Source organism: Centruroides sculpturatus, unplaced genomic scaffold (assembly GCF_000671375.1).
Source record: "Centruroides sculpturatus isolate CEXI.00-Female unplaced genomic scaffold, Cexi_2.0 scaffold945, whole genome shotgun sequence".
In the NCBI taxonomy this organism is placed as follows: domain Eukaryota; kingdom Metazoa; phylum Arthropoda; class Arachnida; order Scorpiones; family Buthidae; genus Centruroides; species Centruroides sculpturatus.
Genome location: NW_019385081.1, coordinates 82,823 through 104,266, shown reverse-complemented (window position 1 = coordinate 104,266; position 21,444 = coordinate 82,823). Strand labels below are relative to the sequence as shown.

At 27.4% G+C, this 21,444-nt stretch overlaps 2 protein-coding genes across 2 annotated transcripts in view; both read left to right on the top strand.

Moving 5' to 3' along the window:
• The first annotated feature begins 1,480 nt into the window (after positions 1 to 1,480).
• LOC111634375 lies at positions 1,481 to 13,311 on the top strand. The gene is made up of 7 exons (XM_023379140.1): positions 1,481 to 1,626; positions 7,909 to 8,020; positions 10,196 to 10,296; positions 11,933 to 12,038; positions 12,122 to 12,232; positions 12,369 to 12,413; positions 13,295 to 13,311. Exons 2-7 carry the CDS (start codon positions 7,939 to 7,941, stop codon positions 13,309 to 13,311), a joined length of 462 nt encoding a protein of 153 aa, XP_023234908.1. The 5' UTR covers positions 1,481 to 1,626; positions 7,909 to 7,938.
• The window catches only part of LOC111634372 (Ig-like and fibronectin type-III domain-containing protein 2), a 25,471-nt gene continuing 17,327 nt past the window's right edge, over positions 13,301 to 21,444 (top strand). The window contains exons 1-8 of the mRNA XM_023379138.1: positions 13,301 to 13,400; positions 13,484 to 13,594; positions 13,731 to 13,775; positions 18,774 to 18,914; positions 19,188 to 19,343; positions 20,441 to 20,598; positions 20,679 to 20,744; positions 21,003 to 21,280. Of these exons, the coding sequence (XP_023234906.1) occupies positions 13,739 to 13,775; positions 18,774 to 18,914; positions 19,188 to 19,343; positions 20,441 to 20,598; positions 20,679 to 20,744; positions 21,003 to 21,280 (836 nt within the window). The 5' untranslated portion in view covers positions 13,301 to 13,400; positions 13,484 to 13,594; positions 13,731 to 13,738. The remainder of the gene's footprint in view (positions 13,401 to 13,483; positions 13,595 to 13,730; positions 13,776 to 18,773; positions 18,915 to 19,187; positions 19,344 to 20,440; positions 20,599 to 20,678; positions 20,745 to 21,002; positions 21,281 to 21,444) is intronic.

Here is a 21,444-nt window from a genome sequence, read left to right as displayed (position 1 = left end):
TTGATCTAGATACCTAAACTGAATAGAAAGTTAGGATGTGATGACTGGGTCCAGATATTTAGCTACGGGCGTAGAAAAATTTTAGGTGTAGCGTAGGCGGAGATAGAAAGATTGTTTCAGTCTCTTATCGTAAGAACAGTAATTAAAAGTATTTAAGATGTTTTTTTCCATAATTATATTCATGAAATTCTACTTAACTTTACAACCAATCCCAATTTATCCGCAATTAATTATTACAAATTGGAGTGATATATACGGAAGAGAAAGCGAATTTTTACCGAGTTATATTCCGTATGGTCAAGAATTTTCTTTAATAACTTATATAACAAACAGAACTGAAATTACACGATGATAAATGATGTTACATAATATGATATCATCTCAGTCCTCCTTTATCGATCGTTAGATTCAACTTCATTACTCTCCAAGGAAACAAATAGTTGAAGTTCATATTAGATCTAGTTTAAGTTTTATTATAGATTACAACATAACTGAAATATTTAACATGTAAGATATTAACTTTTACTCACGTTTCAACATATCAATATAACAAGCTAAATCTCAATTTTACCATCTTTTTTTCTATGAATAATTGTAGTTTCAGCATATTAATTAGGCTACTCAAAATATTACGAATTATTATTATTATTATTAGCAATTAAATTTTAATTTTTAATTAAAATTCGGTTAAACTTTATTAACTATTTCCGGGAAGTAGATTAAACAACAGAGATAATGTTCCTGGTGAGAATCAAAACATGACTTCTTGTTCTGTGAATCCGTGTCAATTCCTAAATAGCAACCTGTTACCGTTGCATTACCCAAAATTACTTTCACAAACTTACATTTTCCTTATTGTAACATTACCCTGTACTTTCACTGTCGTTTTCATCTTGAATATTTAAAGATGTCCGTAAAGAATATAAAAAGACACGGATAATAATAAAAAATAGGCACCAAATTAATTATAAAATTGTTATTTTCTTATTAATATAATAAATTATTCATATTACTTTTCTTTATTTCTGTCATCATATAGTTACGATGTAGTATTGTTATTTAAAAAAAAAAAACAAGTTGTCATATATAAGTAAAAATAATTTTATTAAATAAGGAAAATTGTTATTTTAATAATTAAAAATTGTTTTCTTAGAAATTACGGAATTCCCAATTAGAAAAAGAATATCAAGTTTTAAATCGTTCATAAATAAAGTTGATTTATTAAAGGTTCATTTTGAAAAATGTTCAATAATATTGCTATTGTTTAATAAAGCGAATAGGTATTTTTTTTATTATTTTAATCTAATAATTACGTGATAAAAATAGCGTATGTAATTTATTTAAGTTAATTGAAATATAAATATCTAAGAGATAAAATTCTTTAGTTAATTTTATTGTTTTAGTTTATTTAAGTAAAACAAATAAAGAAAGATAGGAGATTATCTAGGCGTCACGTGAATACTTGACATAAACCTGTTTTACAGAATTAGCAGAAGGGCGATGGGATGTCTTCAAGGCTGTCGGACAGGTACGTCACATGCCAAGGCCAAAGGTGAATAGAAGAGAAAGCAACTTAGATGTATGCATGCAGTCGCTTCTAACATCAACTCTCGATAATTTTCACAGGTGAGTGGGAATTTCAAATTTTGTATGTGATCAATCGATAAATACAGTTTAAATTTAGCATTTCCTATTCATGCCAGGAAGTTTTTGGGTAAGTATGATGATCCTTCCGGGTTTTTGTTAAGGGTGTACTAAATTTTTAAACTTTCCTAACACCCAGTTTCCTGAATATTAGCCTTAACAACTTAATGCAAGTGTACATTTCAGATTTGTTAAAAGATAAGAAAACTGCACTGTAGGAGTGACTATAATAAATGCAGTATTTACTATTAAGTAATCTAGACGATGTAACAAATATAATTTTATGCCATTTAATGCTATTGAAAGAAAAGTGATAAATATTTTATGTAGAAGTAATAAATGTATAAAAAATTATATAAGGTTAAAACGTTCTGTTTTAAAATAGTTATCAATGGTTGGATCGAAACCAAGTCAGAGGGTGTGGTAAGTGTAATAACTCTTAAGTGATAGATAATCATTCGGATGGGATATTTTATTTTTATCCATGTATTCTAGCTGTGATCGATTTAATTTACTGATCAGTATGAACGTTTATAACGCAAAATTATTCGTTTTTTTTTTTAAGTTAAATGCTATACATTTAACTTGCACACCTCATTCTTATGTTAATATTCAAAATAAACATGTTTTTTTTTCGTATTTGGTGTTTATTTCATAAAAAGTATCGAAGTTTACAGGTAAGATAGACTAACATTAACAGAAAGACAAAATTTTAAAGAAAATCGCGGAATTAAAGTTTTTATACACACACAAACACATGTAAATTGCAGTTAAATGTGTAGAAAATACAGTATTCATCATCAGCTTTCTCATACTTTCTGAGATTGTTGAGCGTGTTCTGATTTAGCATGTATTTAGTAGGTTAACAGGAAATGTAAGAATAGCTGAATAATAATGAATATTTAACTCAGCGGGATCAGAATTTTATCATAAAATCTCACACGGACTTTATATGTACTATCAAATTCTTACCATTTATCTCACGATTATAACTAAGATATTGATATTTGTATGAGAACTAATAGAAGGAGAGATGTCATGAGAACATATTTTATTACAAGGTCGATGCTATTTTCTGATGACTTTTACCAATGGATTCTATCCAATTTTATTCTTTTCAAGGTCGGAAATACTAGTTTTTTTTTTTTCTGTTATTAATTGTGCGAGAATTATTTACATTCGAAACGTTATTATTTTACATTAAAGAAAAAGGATCGGAGAAAAGATGCTTATGCAATTAATAGTACCAATTGATGCCAATACTTTAATGCAATTACGTTCTTATATAATGATTTTACAGTCGTTGCTTACATTCAAATATATTATTGAATAAAAGGAAACTTATTTCATCGACAATGAAAAATAAATTATTGGATAGCATTTTTCCTAGAATATTTTATTCAATTTTATGGGGAAAATCTCGTAAAATTTTTAAACAATGAAAATTATAATACTCTTATCTTGTTCTATGTTCAGTTAATAAGAAAAATTAAATAGTAATTCATTTAATAATGTGTATAAAATATAAAATATTGAGTATTAAATATATTTTTGAAATATCAGCAAAATAATTCTTGTGAAAGATAATGTATTATTGAATATTAAACTATATAGAAATTAAATAATAATAAAAATATTTTATAATTTTTNAGTTAAATATAACATCATAACTTTTAATAAGAATATGAAAGAATGTGATGAAATCATATGAAAAAATAATCAAATAAAAATGAAAAATTACGTAAAAATTATTATTATTTTTTATTACGTAAAGTAAGAAGAATTATCGATTATAAAACTTTTAAAATCTAGAAAAAAAAATTATTATTATTATTATTCTTGCTGGTAAAAATTTTACGAAAAACAATAAATTTAGGTTAATATTTATCGATAAAGATGTGCAGTTGTGCATTAAAATTCCTATTATTTATGTGCAAACAATTAATATATTTTTCTTTACATCAGAAATTATATAAGTAAATAAATAAACTTTTTTTTTCTTTCTTCCTTCTGAAAATGTTTTATATAAAAAAAACAAAAAAAAACGTTTTGAATGTAATTATAACTTTGATGGCACCTTGAAATATGTAAATGTAACCTTGTCCCGCTTTCTAATGTCCTTCAATTTAATTATTTGTTTATATTATTTAATTAATAAGTTATTAATTATATTATAATATATAGTTAAAACTTTTAAATTCAACGAAAGTGATAATTCGAATGAATTATGATCATAAAATGATTTTAACACATGTTTTGTTTTATATTATAAATTAGTTTCAAGGATATTCAGAGAATTATAACATTTTTAAAATGTTTTAAGAGTTGTTTCTGAATCAATTTCTCAGAATTGAGTTTTCATTGATCCTTCAATTTAATTTCAAATTTAGTTTATCCAGGAAAAATCCGTTTTTTTTTTTATTACTTTTTTAATGTTTCAGTTGGTTTAACATTTTCTTGGCAAAGTATACTGTATTCGATTTGTATTAGTTGTCAGAAGGGCCTCACTTCCTTGGGATTAGTCTGCCAATTCTGATGATTGACCTTTGATACGACCTACATAGATTTGGAAAGAGTCTAGACTTGAAAAATTCTTTTCTCTATAATTTTGAAGATGTACCTGTAATTTTTGTATTGTCATGATTATGTATAGATTAAAAAAAATTGTTATACTGTATAAGTTTATTAAAGAATATTAAATTTTATAATAGAATAAGAATAATTTATTCCTGGTTTATTAATAAACTGATTATTTGAAGAATAGAAGCGGTTAATAGATCTGTTATAGTTATTGTAATTCTATGCTTTAAATGATTATCATCATACTTAGAATTCCAAATGCTGATGATAACAAATGTCTGAGAAATGCTCGTTATCTGACTTACGTTGAAATGCTTATTTAGACTCACTGGAATTGTTAACAGTTGTTTTAGTAATCAGAAGTCCAAGATCCAGTCTAGTTATTGCATCTAAGTTTTAACTGATAGTTATTACGTTTCGAATGAAATAGGCAGAAATATACTGGTAATTTTATATATTTAATAAAACTGTGTTATAAAGAATATGATTTAAGACATTCTGAATATAAAGCTCAGTAAAATTGTAGGTTTGTTATTGATTTATAAGTTTATTTTAAAATATTTCTTCCTCTTAACTTATAATGAAACGTCTGATTTAAGCTTTCAATCACAGAGAAATCATCATAATGATTTAAAGATTACAATCTAAAAAAAAAAAAAGAACTTTTAATTTGAAAAGCCTAGATCTAGAAACAACGTTTTTAATCTTATAAATGATCAATTATCGATCAGAAATTCTTAATTGTGAGAATGAATGAGGACAAAAATCTATATTGTATCAGAACAAACTAAATTCTTATTGTATAGTAGTGCATAGCTTGATTATGAACTTTAATTTGAAATTTTCAGCAAGGTGATTCAGAAGTTAATTATTTTTCTTTACTAAAAACTTAGTTAAAATATAAATATATGTAGATATTAGAGATCATCCTACGCTATTCGTGTCTATTTAATAACATGTTCTGGTTTTCAAAACAGGTACTGTATTCTTTAACGTGTGTAATAAAATTTTCTTTACAATTATCAACTGTAATTAAAATTTATTTATTTTCTAAACTTGAACTGCGAGAAATAGACAGTGTTTGTAGAAATAAAGCTTTTCAAGATCGATGTTGGTATATATCTTTAAGGGTCGTCTACACGAAAATAACTATCATAGCATATAAGTCTAATTAAATTGGAAAAAAATATATAACAGGAGTTGTTGAACTGGTTTCCCTCGCACCAGAGCAACAGGTTAAGATTTTGCCAGACTGAATATTTCATATAAAAATAAATATTTAACTGATGTAAAGATTAATCATTAACTTAAGTAATTGTTATATTATTTTTTTTTTTTTGTGTGTGTGTATGAATAGAAAATGGTATTTTCCGGTTATTTATAGGCTATATAAAAATCATCAAAAAGTTAATATAATGAATTGACAATATTAAATTTCATAAGAAACGATTTAATTACTTATGTTCTTAATAATTTTTCCTTAAACGCATCCAACTAGAAACATTCCTTATTGTCCTTTCTAATATTGCAAAACTGTTAAATTCTCCACCCTTTGTAACAATAATAGGCGGATTCACGGCCTAAAATTGTTTCTCAGATTAAAAAGTTTGACAAAAAAAAATATTGTTGTGGGCGAAAAATTTCATTCAGAAACAGATTTGGGTGATCCCGATTCAAATCTCTCTAGAACATCTGTAAATAGGCTACTTTTTCCCGTAGAGTTGAACATAAAACTGAAGCAATTTTCTATAATTATTGTAATTTTTAATTGCTTAACAAAATATATAAAAAATATTAAACAAAATCAAAAATATTATATAAAAGATGATCTGAAAATATTTTTAACATTTCATAAAGCTAAAAAAATATAAAAGCTTAATGTAATGGCATACCGAATTTGGTTCACACACTACTGATGGCACCATATATATTTTTATCAGTACAAAACAAGACTTTCCCACAAATGAGATAAGAATCTGTAATAAAAGGTTAGTGTTTTAAAAGCACGAAATTTTACCACGAAGAAAGAAATATTTAACAGTTTACAAAATCACGTATAGTAATGTAGTTTGCATTGGGAAATTTGGTGGTATTTACACATTATTGGATTACAAAAAACAAAAAAAAAAATAACTGACAAAACTTAAATTATCAACATTGATGACGTCAGAGCACAAGTTCTCCTTGTGGTGTGGTTGCATCGTGTTTGCCCTTGGCATCTTACCTACACAATGTCACGTTTGTAGTTAAACATAAGAAAAGATTCGCAGAAGTAGTAAGTATTAAAAACTAAATATGAAATCTCATCTACTCTGTATTTTAATGAGATTTATTTAGTTTTAGGTTCTATATATATTCATAGATGGTAAATATATTCAGTTTGTTGGAACGACCCTTATTATTATTATTATTTTTTTAAATTTTTCCCCTTCGCCTGATAGAAATTTAGTACAAAGTCGACCCCCCTATAACACTGTTGATAATTCCGTTTTATATGAATTCCATGTTGTACGAGTCACTTAGATTTTACTCATACGTGTGCCGGGCTGTGAACGGCTCACGTATTTGTAAAATCTAAGTGACTCGTACAACATGGAATTCATATAAAACGGAATTATCAACAGTGTTATAGGGGGGTCGACTTGTATCAACGAAAAATGTTTTCACGTTACAACTTGGTATAAAAATATATGTAAATCAATCATTTACGAGGAAAATAGCTTTAAAAGACGTCAAAAAATTTTTTTATTTGACTATTTAAACTTATTTGCTATCAGTCTTTGCAATCAGAAATTTGAAAAGATTTAATAATTTATAATTAAGTAGCATCAAGGTCAAGGTAGAAAGTGATGTAACAGGTTAAATATCATAGTACTGTATATTGCTAGGAATTCAATATTTTTGGATCATATTCAAAAAATATTTATAACGAAACAAGAAATTCATTATCTTAATATTCTTACGAAATATTCATACATTTTTCAATATATTATATATATATAAAGACACTAGGAAATTTTATATAACCTATAATTATTTAACTCTTGTTATATACAAAAATTGGAAAACTCAATAAATAAATACTACAACAAACTCTCACGATAAGTGAATGGCATTTTTTTCAACTCGATCGACGAAGCGTTAAGAACTTTCACATCCGATTGCCTATATAACCACTTCATGCTCTAATAACTATTAGCATTATACAATAACACGACATTAACATCAAATTCGAAACTTACTTTCTCTTCTCACAACGATTTGGTATCATCTCTATCCTGGAATGAAAAACGTGGATTATAAAATAGACCTACTTATCTAAAATTGTACCGTCCCTCAGATAAAATGAATGAAACTATGTTCTAGTTTTCTATCTTCATCCTCTTACGTCCGTAGATCGGAATGAATATTAAACATTCTCCGTTAGAGACATATATGTAACTACTGTATACAAATATATATATATATGTACTGTATACCTTTATCGTATCATTGGTTTAGTAGGCTAACATAAGGAATATTTTTGCTGATTATGTAATTTGTTTTTGGCTTTCGTGCGTGCTGTTTATTATTGGTGAGTAAAAGGATGTTTGCGATGCGCTTTGTATTTTTTTGTAAAAGTTTTTTATGTATTTTTTTGAATTTTTTAACGTTTATATTTTTTATAATCTTTTTTTTTTACAGATATAACAAGTAAAAATTGTCTTTGGGTTAATGCATGAGATGATAAAAATGAAAATGAAAAGACTGGCGAAGCAGTTGTATATAATGTGTTTCACCTTAGTTGTAGTTGAAGGTAAGGTAGTAATTATTTAATATAAATATACATTTTTTAATTAATTTTATAAATTTTTAACTAACATAAAACATAAAATATATCTTAAAGATTCTTTTTACAGTCTTCTTGGTTTAATTATTAATTAAATGGAGGGATTAAAAAATTAGCATGTCCTCTCTATTAATGAAATCATTAGGAAGGATGCACTGCTTTTGTAATTTAATTATAGTTTAAGCAATCCAGGCTATTCTATAGTTTAAAATTTTATCGTTTGTATATAGAAGAGAATCTTTGTGAGGTTGTAACTTTGAAAGGTGTGTTAATTAATTTACGTAATTTATAAAATAACGAGAAACGAAAAAAAAAGAGAGAGAGACTTTCTTTCAGATGCCAATGAACTAAGACGTGGTCAGAATTCGTATATTGGAATCCCTGTTTTTTAAACCGGTCAGTTGCCTACATGTGTTAACGACCTTTAGGTCATCACTCTTAACCTAACGACCTACACGCTACATCACCCTAGCAAATTTACATCTATGATGAAGCAGCTTAGAAGGCGAATACCTAAATTATACATCGGTAACTTTTTAAAGTCGGTACATAACGACATTCGACGAAACGCGCTATTTTCTTTTTTAGTTTTTGCTCCCGGTTGGGCTCTTGAACTTATAAGCAAATTGCATAACTTCGGTGCAATTGATGAATAATTTTTAAAAAAATATATAATCTTTTAAATGCTAAGTTATTCTCTAACTGCAATGTATAATTATCAATCGGATAAAATTATATCCAGAGTTCGATGATTTATCTAATTACCATTTAACACTGTTCTCAATGATAGTATTACACAGTCAATGATAATTATATTATTACACTCTTTTATTTCCATTGACTTGATTCTTTGCATAATTATTAATCAAAAGTAAAAGGAATTTTGTACTAGAGGCGTGTAACTTTTCTTTCTTCGTGACATCCGTTTGGAGGTCCTGATATAATCAAAAATAGGACAAACAGAAACAAAAAAAGGAACTGTGTTGTAATTTTCCTATGTTGTTGGTCTTATTGTGTGTAATCAAAGTCACAAAACTAGTTTATTTTTATCACTACTCATCTAATACTAGAAATTACAATGAATCTGTAACAATCATGAATTACAAGGCGACTGTATAGGCTAAAGCCTTGTATTAAGAGCTATCTCATGAAACCCATGTTAAAGGCTATCTCATTTTATTCCAGTTTTATATAAACAGTAAATGGAATCAAGTCTTTTCATTTTAAAAATTGACCAAATTTAATATATTTTGTCTGTATCTTGATAATTTTAAACTGTTGAAAGAATTGTTTGACATACAGTATATAAAAGGTGGATATTTCTAAATTGGCATAGATTTTTTTTCATTTTGACAGTGAGTTGAGTACTGTACTGCAACAGCCTTCACACTTGACATGTGATGTTAGAGATGAACAATGCTTTTATAGGCTAATAGACATATAAATTTTACTGGAATGGTTTTATATTTTCAAAAGAACAAAGAAACTGATGTTATGTTTTCCAGAATTTTCAATATTGTATTTGCTGAATGTACTGTATATACCTTTCCAGAAAAACACTTTAAAATGACTTTATTGATTAGTTTTTGGAATTCTATTTTATGAGGTTGTAATGCTTATTAATTGGATATAAAATTTTTAAAAAATAAGATCATTTGTAATATTCATGACAATGCTTTCCTTCAAAATTTAATTTTGCAATTGCTTTTTTAAAATTTAAAGATTAAATATGAAATTTTTATACTGTTTTATTATTATCTTAAGATTCATGTTAAAAATGAGAATACATTCTTAGTAAAAATAACAAATTATTGAAAATTTATTTATTTATTTTATTCAAAAATTTGACAATTTAAAGATTATCAAATTAATTAAAACTTTTTGTGAATGCAAAACAGAAAAATATGTAAGAAATACTATACAATAATGGTAATAACTTTATATAATTTAACTTTACATTTGCATTATAGAGTTACATTTTATATATTATTATAGCATATAGTTGTATTAATATATGCTTAAAGCATTTAAGAACAAAATTGTAATAAAACTGTGTAGTACATATATTAGAAATACTTAAAAATTTTAAATGCTGTTCACATATACTGTATGTAAAATTCATTTATTTTTCTGTTTTAATAGCTATGCCAAATATGGAAGATACACCTTTGGGTGTAAATACATTTTATGCTGGAGGAGAATTACTTGTTGAATGTGTAGTGCGACATATAGATAATTACACAGTAAGAATGTGTTTTTCAATTTTTATTTTAAGTGATATATAATTTACATAAGCAGCAAATTCATATTGAATAATAATTCTTAGATATATACTTTATTATATATATATATTTTTAAATCTTACAGGTTTTAATACTGTATTTTCTTATTAACACCACTGGTATATTTATAAAACATGTCAATACTTATTAATATATAATTTTAGCTAATCTCTAATGAGTTGTATTGTAAATATAGTAAATATGCATTTAGATTTCTTTTCATTTTTTTATAGACATAAGTACTTAAATATATTTTAAATTAAAAAGTTTTAATATATAAAATAGAGAATGATTACATTAAATTATCTGTTTCATTATTTATAAATTCAGATAATTACTAACTTTTAAATATTACCATTTTTTAATCTTTTGTTTTAATTTTACAAAATATATTAATCATTTTCATTTCAAATAAAACTTTTATGATCTATTTCAAGTAAATATAATATTATGCAAAGAATATTAATGGGCATCATCAAGCTTTATATATGGTTTCACCAGCCAAATATTAGGAGTTAGTCTGACAATGCCCATTAAACATGATTGAAACCATTTGTCTTCTTGTAATTTCTTCTTGCTATATGTGCAGTGTTTAATAACTGTCCACAAAAAACCTTTAATAACTTGTCCACAAAAAACGAACTCAGTGTTGTGTTCGTTACAAATATCCACTAAAGGTTTTTGTGGACAGTTATTACTCAACACAGTGTTACAGTTGGAAGACATTTGTGCAGTGTTTATCAACATATTCCCAGTTTTGAATAGTTAAGTCTTAAATAAATTTAAAGCTTTTGTCTGAATGTCTGCTTTGTTGGAAAATACATTTTTTATTGCAATCTTCATTTCATACAGTTAAAAAATGTTCCATTTCTATCTTTGTAACACTTCTATCCCTTGTAGATGTTGGCAAACTACAAAAAGCTGATGCAATGCTATCTTTTTCTTATATTTCCCCTGTGTGTTTTATAATAGTCCTTATTATAAATTCAGGAATTCTGACATCTTGTCTTATTTTAAAGTTGATGTGACCATGTTCATGCCATGATCATAACAATCTTTAGCAATAGCATGACCATCTATAGCAGTGTTTTTCAATCTGTTTCTCAACATAGACCAGTAAAGTAGCAGTATCTGAAATATTAGTGGTAACCTCAACTGTGCATGTGTTGCTAGCTCACATTAACTGAGTGTTAGCTCAGATTAAATGTGATCTCGCTAATCAAATATTGTGTTATTAAAACTTGGATTAATTACATCCTAGATGTAAACAATAATTAATGCCTTTTTTTTGTATTTATATCTTTTGATTTGATAACTGCATGTTTTTTTTTATTAGTTTTGTATTTAAATAACTTGTTATTATATGTTTTTTATATAGTTCAAACACTGTAAGACTGGAATATATTATATCATAAATAAATCATAAATATGTTATTATTAATCATTCTTAAGATTATATTACCTAATAATCTTAAGAATGATTTTTATACATTCATTCATTTCAAGATAATATAAGAATATTAATTTGAAAATAATAATATGTAAAAAATTTAAATATATGTAAAGATACATATATGTAAAAAAATATTTATTTCAGGTATTATGGAAGACTGAATCTAGAGAAAGTGAAAAAATTGAAACTCTTACAGCTGGTAATATTAGGGTTTCCAGAGATCCTAGAATATCTATTTTACATGAAGAAGGTAGGTATTCTATTTTACTTTTATTAGTTTTAAATCAGTAAATAAACTTTGAAAACATTTTCTTATTTGTTTTTAACTAATAGGGCATGATACATGGATATTGAGGATAAATCCTGCTAAGCTGTCAGATTCAGGCCGTTATATTTGTGAAGTTAATACATCTCCACCTCTGCAACTTAATAAAGCAGTACAAGGTGGGTCTGGAGATAAATATACATATTCAATAGTTAGTGATAATAATTTATTATATGTAAAATAAATAACAATTTCCATATATTTATTTAGAATCTTGTAATTTTCTCAACTTCTCATTTTATTTTTATTTAACAGTTATCAAAATGCCAATTAAGCAAACAGCAAAACATAATTATACAGGTAAATATGCAAATATAATTCATATATGCAAAAGTTATTATTATAACTTGCTACTTAATAGTCATTTTCAAACAGTCGCACTAATTTCTTTATCATAATTTTTACTGGTAAAAAATCTTCCTTTTATTACATCAGAAAATTCTGTTTATAGTATTTAATTAATATAATTAGTTTAATAGAAAAAATTCCTTCAATAGTTAAGTTATAATCAATAATATAAAATTTAATGTATTTAAAATATTGTAAATTAAATATATGTTTACTGTATACACATAATTAAATTGTGAGAAACCGGGATCAATAAGAATAATCTATTGACACTTAATCAGCAACAATTCAGCAAATGGTTGGAGCAAATAGAAATTCAGCAAGAACTGCTCACTTTGTCACCGAATGGCTATAAGTTAAATTTGTCATGGGATCGCGAGATCCCTGTTGACGTCAGGACGTGACACCAGTTAGGATATTTAAACTTGTGTCCTAACTTGCAATATTAAAATTCATTCATTCAAAAAAGAGGGTTTGATTTCTTGTGAATGGGGAGATTGTAAATCAGTCAATAGGCATCCAATTTCAATTGAACTGACATCAAGACCATTTTAATAAACAACAAAATTTAATAAGAATAAAATACAAGAGTTTATAATAACTAAAAGATAAATGACTCCTAAATTCTCTAATCTTTGTGAGAGAGAGAGTTTACATAAAGTTTGACATAATACCTCTGAATATAATCATTAATCTTGTGTGAGGTCTGCCGATCGAGTGGAAAGGTGTCCCGACAGTCGAGCGGTCAAAAAAGTCATGTGGGTGTGGAAAGACTCACCGAGACAGGTTTACCATTTGAAANATACATATATGTAAAAAAATATTTATTTCAGGTATTATGGAAGACTGAATCTAGAGAAAGTGAAAAAATTGAAACTCTTACAGCTGGTAATATTAGGGTTTCCAGAGATCCTAGAATATCTATTTTACATGAAGAAGGTAGGTATTCTATTTTACTTTTATTAGTTTTAAATCAGTAAATAAACTTTGAAAACATTTTCTTATTTGTTTTTAACTAATAGGGCATGATACATGGATATTGAGGATAAATCCTGCTAAGCTGTCAGATTCAGGTCGTTATATTTGTGAAGTTAATACATCTCCACCTCTGCAACTTAATAAAGCAGTACAAGGTGGGTCTGGAGATAAATATACATATTCAATAGTTAGTGATAATAATTTATTATATGTAAAATAAATAACAATTTCCATATATTTATTTAGAATCTTGTAATTTTCTCAACTTCTCATTTTATTTTTATTTAACAGTTATCAAAATGCCAATTAAGCAAACAGCAAAACATAATTATACAGGTAAATATGCAAATATAATTCATATATGCAAAAGTTATTATTATAACTTGCTACTTAATAGTCATTTTCAAACAGTCGCACTAATTTCTTTATCATAATTTTTACTGGTAAAAAATCTTCCTTTTATTACATCAGAAAATTCTGTTTATAGTATTTAATTAATATAATTAGTTTAATAGAAAAAATTCCTTCAATAGTTAAGTTATAATCAATAATATAAAATTTAATGTATTTAAAATATTGTAAATTAAATATATGTTTACTGTATACACATAGTTAAATTGTGAGAAACCGGGATCAATAAGGATATTGACACTTAATCGGCAACAATTCAGTAAGAACTGCTCACTTTGTCACCAAATGGCTATAAGTTAGAATTTGTCATGGGATTGCAAGATCCCTGCTGACGTCAGGACCTGACACCAGTTAGGATATTTAAACTTGTGTCCTAACTTGCAATATTAAAATTCATTCATTCAAAAAGGAGGGCTTGATTTCTTGTGAATGGGGAGATTGTAAATCAGTCAATAGGCATCCGATTTCAATTGAACTGACATCAAGACCATTTTAATAAACAAACAACAAAATTTAATAAGGATAAAATATAAGAGTTTATAATAACTAAAAGATAAACGACTCCTAAATTCTCTAATCTTCGTGANATTAAATTGTGAGAAACCGGGATCAATAAGAATAATCTATTGACACTTAATCAGCAACAATTCAGCAAATGGTTGGAGCAAATAGAAATTCAGCAAGAACTGCTCACTTTGTCACCGAATGGCTATAAGTTAAATTTGTCATGGGATCGCGAGATCCCTGTTGACGTCAGGACGTGACACCAGTTAGGATATTTAAACTTGTGTCCTAACTTGCAATATTAAAATTCATTCATTCAAAAAAGAGGGTTTGATTTCTTGTGAATGGGGAGATTGTAAATCAGTCAATAGGCATCCAATTTCAATTGAACTGACATCAAGACCATTTTAATAAACAACAAAATTTAATAAGAATAAAATACAAGAGTTTATAATAACTAAAAGATAAATGACTCCTAAATTCTCTAATCTTTGTGAGAGAGAGAGTTTACATAAAGTTTGACATAATACCTCTGAATATAATCATTAATCTTGTGTGAGGTCTGCCGATTGAGTGGAAAGGTGTCCCGACAGTCGAGCGGTCAAAAAAGTCATGTGGGTGTGGAAAGACTCACCAAGACAGGTTTAGCATTTGAAACTGTTTAATAGATATATAAATTTCCTTACAATTATTCATATAATGAGGTGTAATGCCTATCCAATGGTGGGAAACAAGTCAGTTCAGAAAAAGTCCAAATGTTCTGGCAATCGTTTTGTTTCTTCCGGTGAAGATGATGTGGAGAGCAGCAGCCCCAGGGTGCACAGCACAACTTGCCGAGATGACCTCCAATGACCAGGTGTATCTGGGCGAATCGTGATGGGACAGGATTGCGAAAACAAATCGTAGGGTGTCGAACAAGCCTTCGTTGTTGAAGGACAAGAGCACCAAAATCCAGGAGGGAAGCACTATTAACCAACAACTTTCCGATCTTGAAACGTGCAGTTTTATAAATTTTTCCCATAAAGCTGCATTTTCATTGGTCCTGACTTGTCACCTGGTGACAATTTGAAACCAATTGGAGGGTGTGGGAGAGGTCAGTTTTGTGACTAAATATGACTCCTCTCCAGCTTTGTTTTCCTCAACTTTAGTATTTTCCATTGTTTAAATAAAAAAATTTCCATTGTTTAATCGAGATCTTTAATTTCTCCCTTTTGAGTTGGAAAGGAGATTTTATTTATTTCTCGATTGATAGTCTATATTCGGACCTCCATGTTGACTTCCTTCCGGGACCTCACACTTGCTTTCTTTGATGATTAGTATGAGAGGCGGAGGTCGGAGACTAGGCACAAACAAAAGTTCTGGAGAACTGGCTGGAACAGCCGAATTCATCTCAAATCAGGCACATAAAACCCTTAAATTTAGAAATTTTCTCCAATGACGAGTTCAGATTGTGGTCATCTGATAATGAGTCAAGTTAGTTAGGAGTTTAGTCATTGGATGCAATAGTAATTTTCTTAGGAAGTAAACAATTGGGAAAGGAAGCTTTACTTCCTTGTTCTCCCCAAATTTCTCTCAAAAGATGGAAAATTGCACAATTTAATGACGAAATATTACATCAAGTTTTAGATTTTAGAAAAATAAATTAATCTTATATTCAGATTCTCACAAAATTGTAAAATAGAATAATAATACAGTATATAAGTCAAATACAGTATATTTTATATTTATTGTTTTTTATTTTGGTCAAAACACTTCAACATAAGAAATCTTTACAGGCATAATCATATCTGATAAATTATGCTAATTACATGAGCACAATACTAAATGTTGAAGCTAAATTTTATATTTCTACTTATTTAGTTTCTGAATTAAGAAATTTTTTGAACACAGAAGCCTACAATACTGATTTTAATAAACAATAAAAATAAATTTTGTCTTTTACCATCATCTTAGGCCACAGTTTTACTAGCTGAGGTGATAAAACTGATGGAATGATAAAGTCTTTGTATAGCTTCATTATTTGTATTAGTTTTAAGACAACTAAAATGCAAGACTACATAGTACAGTCGACCCCCCTATAACATGGGTTCCTATAGTTTGTATTCCTATATCACAGTGAAAAAATTGTGACAGTATTCGTACAAACATGCTAAAAAAAAAAACTCCTATAATTCGGTAGAACGTCATCGCGGACTCATGTCGCAACAGGATTGGTCGAATCTAGACCAATAGTGGATATTGCACAAACCATTGAGTTTAAACAAGCAGCGGACCTAATAAAAACCATTTATTATTTATCATCCATAAAAATTATATTTATATTAATGATGTCTCCAAAGTTCAGCAAATTTTTCGCAAAAAAATAATTTATCAGGAAGCACGCAAGCGCCATTCGATGACAAGCTCCACGACAAAAACAAGCTAAGCAATAGCGTAGTCGAATGGTGCATGCTTGGTAAGTAATCCTACAATTTTTTGTTTATAGCATAGTTTATATGGATTATTCCCAAAAAATTATACGTATTTTGGAAATGTTGAGTCGAATTAGTCTAGAATTGATTAATTTTATGGAAGAAACCTTTCAAACAACCGTAGTCCCTAAACTGCATACGTGCTGGGCTGTGATTGGCTGGACTCGTAGAAAATAGATTCATAAAAACCAGAACATACCTACCGTGTTATAGGGGGGTCGACTGTAATCAAATTTTACTTTAGTAATTTAATTATACAGTAGGTGATCGGTTAACAAACAGATTGGTTAACGAACAAATCAGATAATGAACACTTTCATGAAAGATTTTTATGATCGGAAAACGAACACTTCACTGAACAAACATAAAAAGAAGCAATGAAAATAGCAAATACCAATTGATTTTCCCTTGTCTTCAGGCAACAATTCAATTCAAAATTTTTCAGAGCGCTGGAGACGTCGACATCGATACTCAACCCAGAATATACTGATCAGATAGTATTCCTCTGAACTTTGAAACTCTCCCTTGTAATTCCAGCCTTTTATTTTTGTGACAGAAACGATTCTTTTATAGTATTTGTGAGACTGTCGGGCGGGCACTAGTTAAGTTTTGCGTCAAATTTTATTTTCGAAAGGTAAAATACCAAAGGTAGAGAGTGAGCAGGTGTCTGATGTTGCTGGGCGGTATGGCTTGAACAAATTTACAGTAGGGCACAGTTCAATCTTATCTAAGAAAGATACAGTATAATCAAGAAGACTCAAGCAGCTAAAGGAGTAACAAAAATCACATCAGAGAAATAAAGAATATTGAAGAGCTCATAATGGAACCAGAAATGGATCTGACAACAGAAGAATGCCAAGAACTCTTGAATGAAGAATTCTTGTATGAAGAACTCAGCAAGATATGTTTTATTATGAGAAAGGAAGATTAATACCGATATCTGCTATTAATTAAAGATGTTTTGAAGAAGTGGGGGATGTCAGATCAACGGTCTTATAATGGCATACAAACCAGGTTGTTTAATAGGCTTGGGGATCTCTACAATTACAATGCTATTAATTACTTCTGAAAATCCTGAAGAGAGAAAAGCAATCAACATTAGACAGATTCTTTAATCCCCACAAAGAAAAAAAACATAACTAATAAAAATGCAAGACTGCATATATATGTATTTTTATTATTACATATAAATGAATGTAGTAAGAAAGTATATATTTTTATTTTTTGGGGTCTCCAGAATGAATTAATCAAATTCCCATACAAGCCTATGGTAAATTGATAATTGGTTAACGAACAATTCAGATAGCGAACAAAGTCTTGGAACGGATTATGTTCATTAACCAATCACCCACTGTATTTGTTTTATCATGCATTGTATCATATATAATCAATATGTTGCTAATAATTATTAATAAGCTTCTTAAATTGGTAGTGAAGTGTAAATTTAAAGAGTTCTAGCTCGTTCCAGCAACAATTTTTTACTCAATGATATATGACTTGAAATTAAAATTTGTTATGTGTTTACTAATTCTCTTTCACTAAGCAGCTGAAAATAATTAATTACTTATTATTACTGCTTTTTCTTTTCTCATATCCTCTCCTAAAACTTGGCAAAAAGTGATTTAGTCTGTTTTGACAATTGTCATGTTAAGTTGGAAGGACTAAATATTACATTGAATGCAATGGCTACCATTTACAGTTCATGTAATTATCCAAGCAGCACTGGAGCATTGTTGTTTTAATGCATTGCCATTATTATCTGTTAAAGCAATGATTGATATCCCTGCTCTGTCTAATCATGTCATTGCCTAGCACAATGTACAAATGTTGTGAATGACCATGATTTCATATACTCATATCATTGACTATAACATATAAGATATATAAATTTTGAAATAATAAAAAGTTAATGTAAAAATTTAGAGCATAATCTATAATTATTTTACAGACTGTTGTAGAAAGAATAATGTTCCTAGACAGTGTCTCTTCTTCTGCAGTTTTGATAATACTCTTGCAGAGAGTGAAGATACTCCAGATGCACCTTGGCAATGCTCAGAACATTTAAGTCCTATTACTAAATGCTTAACAGGTATGTTCATCAAATAAATAGTACTGAAAACACTGTCTTTTCAATATTACTTGTGCTTAATAATAAAGAAATGCTCATGCAAGCACTTTCAACATTTACAAAAATGTTTTTCACCTGACAAAGGCATTTTTGTAAATGTCAATAGTGCTTGTGTGAGTGTTTCTTTTCATTATATGATTAACAGGTAATAAATTTTCTTGAATATTTTATATAACAATATTTAAATATGTTAGGATCAGAATAATACTAAATTTTTAAATGTATTCATTTTAGATGGTCGAGATCATATGCCTTGTTGTGTGAGACAGAACATTCCAGAGATTTGTCGTTCTGTATGCAGGGGAGATTATCAACAATTGACTGTACTTCAGCATTATTCATGTTCAAAATATGCTTTACCTACATTAGCATGCATATCTGAAGGATTAGGTAAAAGATATTTTTGATTATTTCTTTTTTTTTTTTTAATTACTTGCTTATATTAAAGCATGATATTTAATCAGTAAAAAATGTAGCATTAATATAAGTTTAATTTATTTCAATAATAATTATATTTTATATATAACTAATAATGACTATAAATATTTAAACATATTGGCCTAGGAGAACTCCATAATGTTATTCAAATAATAGTATTGTGCATTCATCCTTTCATAAAAGTATACTATTTTTCAAATATAAAACCTAAGATACCTTATTATCCATGATTATATTTCGAAAAATTTTTTAAATATATAAATTATAACTGTTATTTTTATTTTAACATTTAATGAAAATTCACAGCTACTAGTCAAGATAAATAAACACATCTGACTGGATTCTTAGCTACGATAAACACAAAAAAAAAACTAATTTTTCAACTGCATTTAATAGTCATTCTTAGGTTAGAATCTAAATGTAGTGGAAAACATTAGTTTTCTTCAATAAATGTCGCTAGATTTTTTGGTATTTTGTGTTTGTTGTACTAGTCAAGATATTGAGATATTTAAAAAATAATCATTGTATTTTATTGCAATTAATATTCAATAAATCTAAAAAACATATTTAAATGAGAATTTTTTAAATTATGTGTATTCAGTATATAGTTACAATTAAGCTCTTATTTTTCAATGTTGACTAAAAAGAGGAACATTAATTTTTAAAAATCATCAGATAGTTTACTGAAACAGAAATAAATTAAAAAATAGTTAATAAATATGTACTTATAAAATATTTTAATTAAATAAAAATGTCTGTTGTGTAAGTTAATAATTATTTTAATTTATCCACTCTCATCAAAATTAAGTCATTACAGCCAAATTAATGTCATTATTAATATTATGTATGATATATACTTAAGTATATATCATACATAAGGTATTAAACATTATTGGCAAATTGGTTGTTTAATTTAAATTATTAGATAAACTTTTGCTAAAGTTAAATTATTTTGTTTTGTTTCAGTTAATATATTTTTTAGTGTTAAATTATTATAGAGTTATTTTAAAGTGTTTTTTATATTAATTATTTCTCCTTCTCTTTTACAGAGTTATTACCAGGTCCACCCAAATTCTTAACAGTAGAACCATTATCATCAACAAAATTAAAATTAAAATGGCTACCTCCTCATCAAACAACTAAAGTGAGTCATTATAAAATTAACATAACTCAGTTACATGAATTTGATGAAGATGGAAAATTAAAGGTAAGAATGCTTAATATTTCCATTTTGAATATGCTTTCATTTTCATGATGTAATTCATCTGAATACTTTTTGATTTTTAGGAAGATAATAATAGAGAAAGTAAAGAATTATCTATTGATAAACAAGATCCTATAATTACTGTTACTGTGAGTATTTATTTTAAAATTTTCAAGATATATAAATCTGAGAGTTTTTCAAACATTGGCTATATCTTTATCTTTAACCTTTTAATTCCGAGTTTTACTAAAGCTGTTTGGTCTTGAAGAGTAGACTTTTTTCCACTATTATCAACACTTCTCATATCATTGTATTTTTTATTATTTATCTAAAATTATATAATTTTTTCATTTTTCTTAAAATTCATATGTATTAAGTAAATTTTATTAAACATATTAAAACTTTAGGTAAATGGAACTCTTAGAGATTATACTGTTGAGAATTTACATCCATTAACTATGTATGAAATTGCTGCAATAGCTCAGAATGAACATGGATCTAGTTTACCAACATATGCTCTTCGAACTCTTACATTGTCATCAAGTTCAGATATTGATCATGATAAACCAATTGAGAAGCCAAATGTCACAATACCAGATGTACGTGGATGTTGTGAACGTAAAGGTGTTCAATTAGGAAGATGTCTGAGAATTCTTTGTGATCCTTCAAGAGCTGATGAAACAAGGTTTGTTTAATATGTGTACAAAAGTTTTATAAATTAAATATTTAACAAATTTTTTAAAAAGACTTAAAATGACAATTAAAAGGAAAAGTAAATTGTCCAGAGAATAAAATGGCTCCATAAATTTACAATAAAGGCTAATCATGTACTCAAAACGTTTTAAGAAT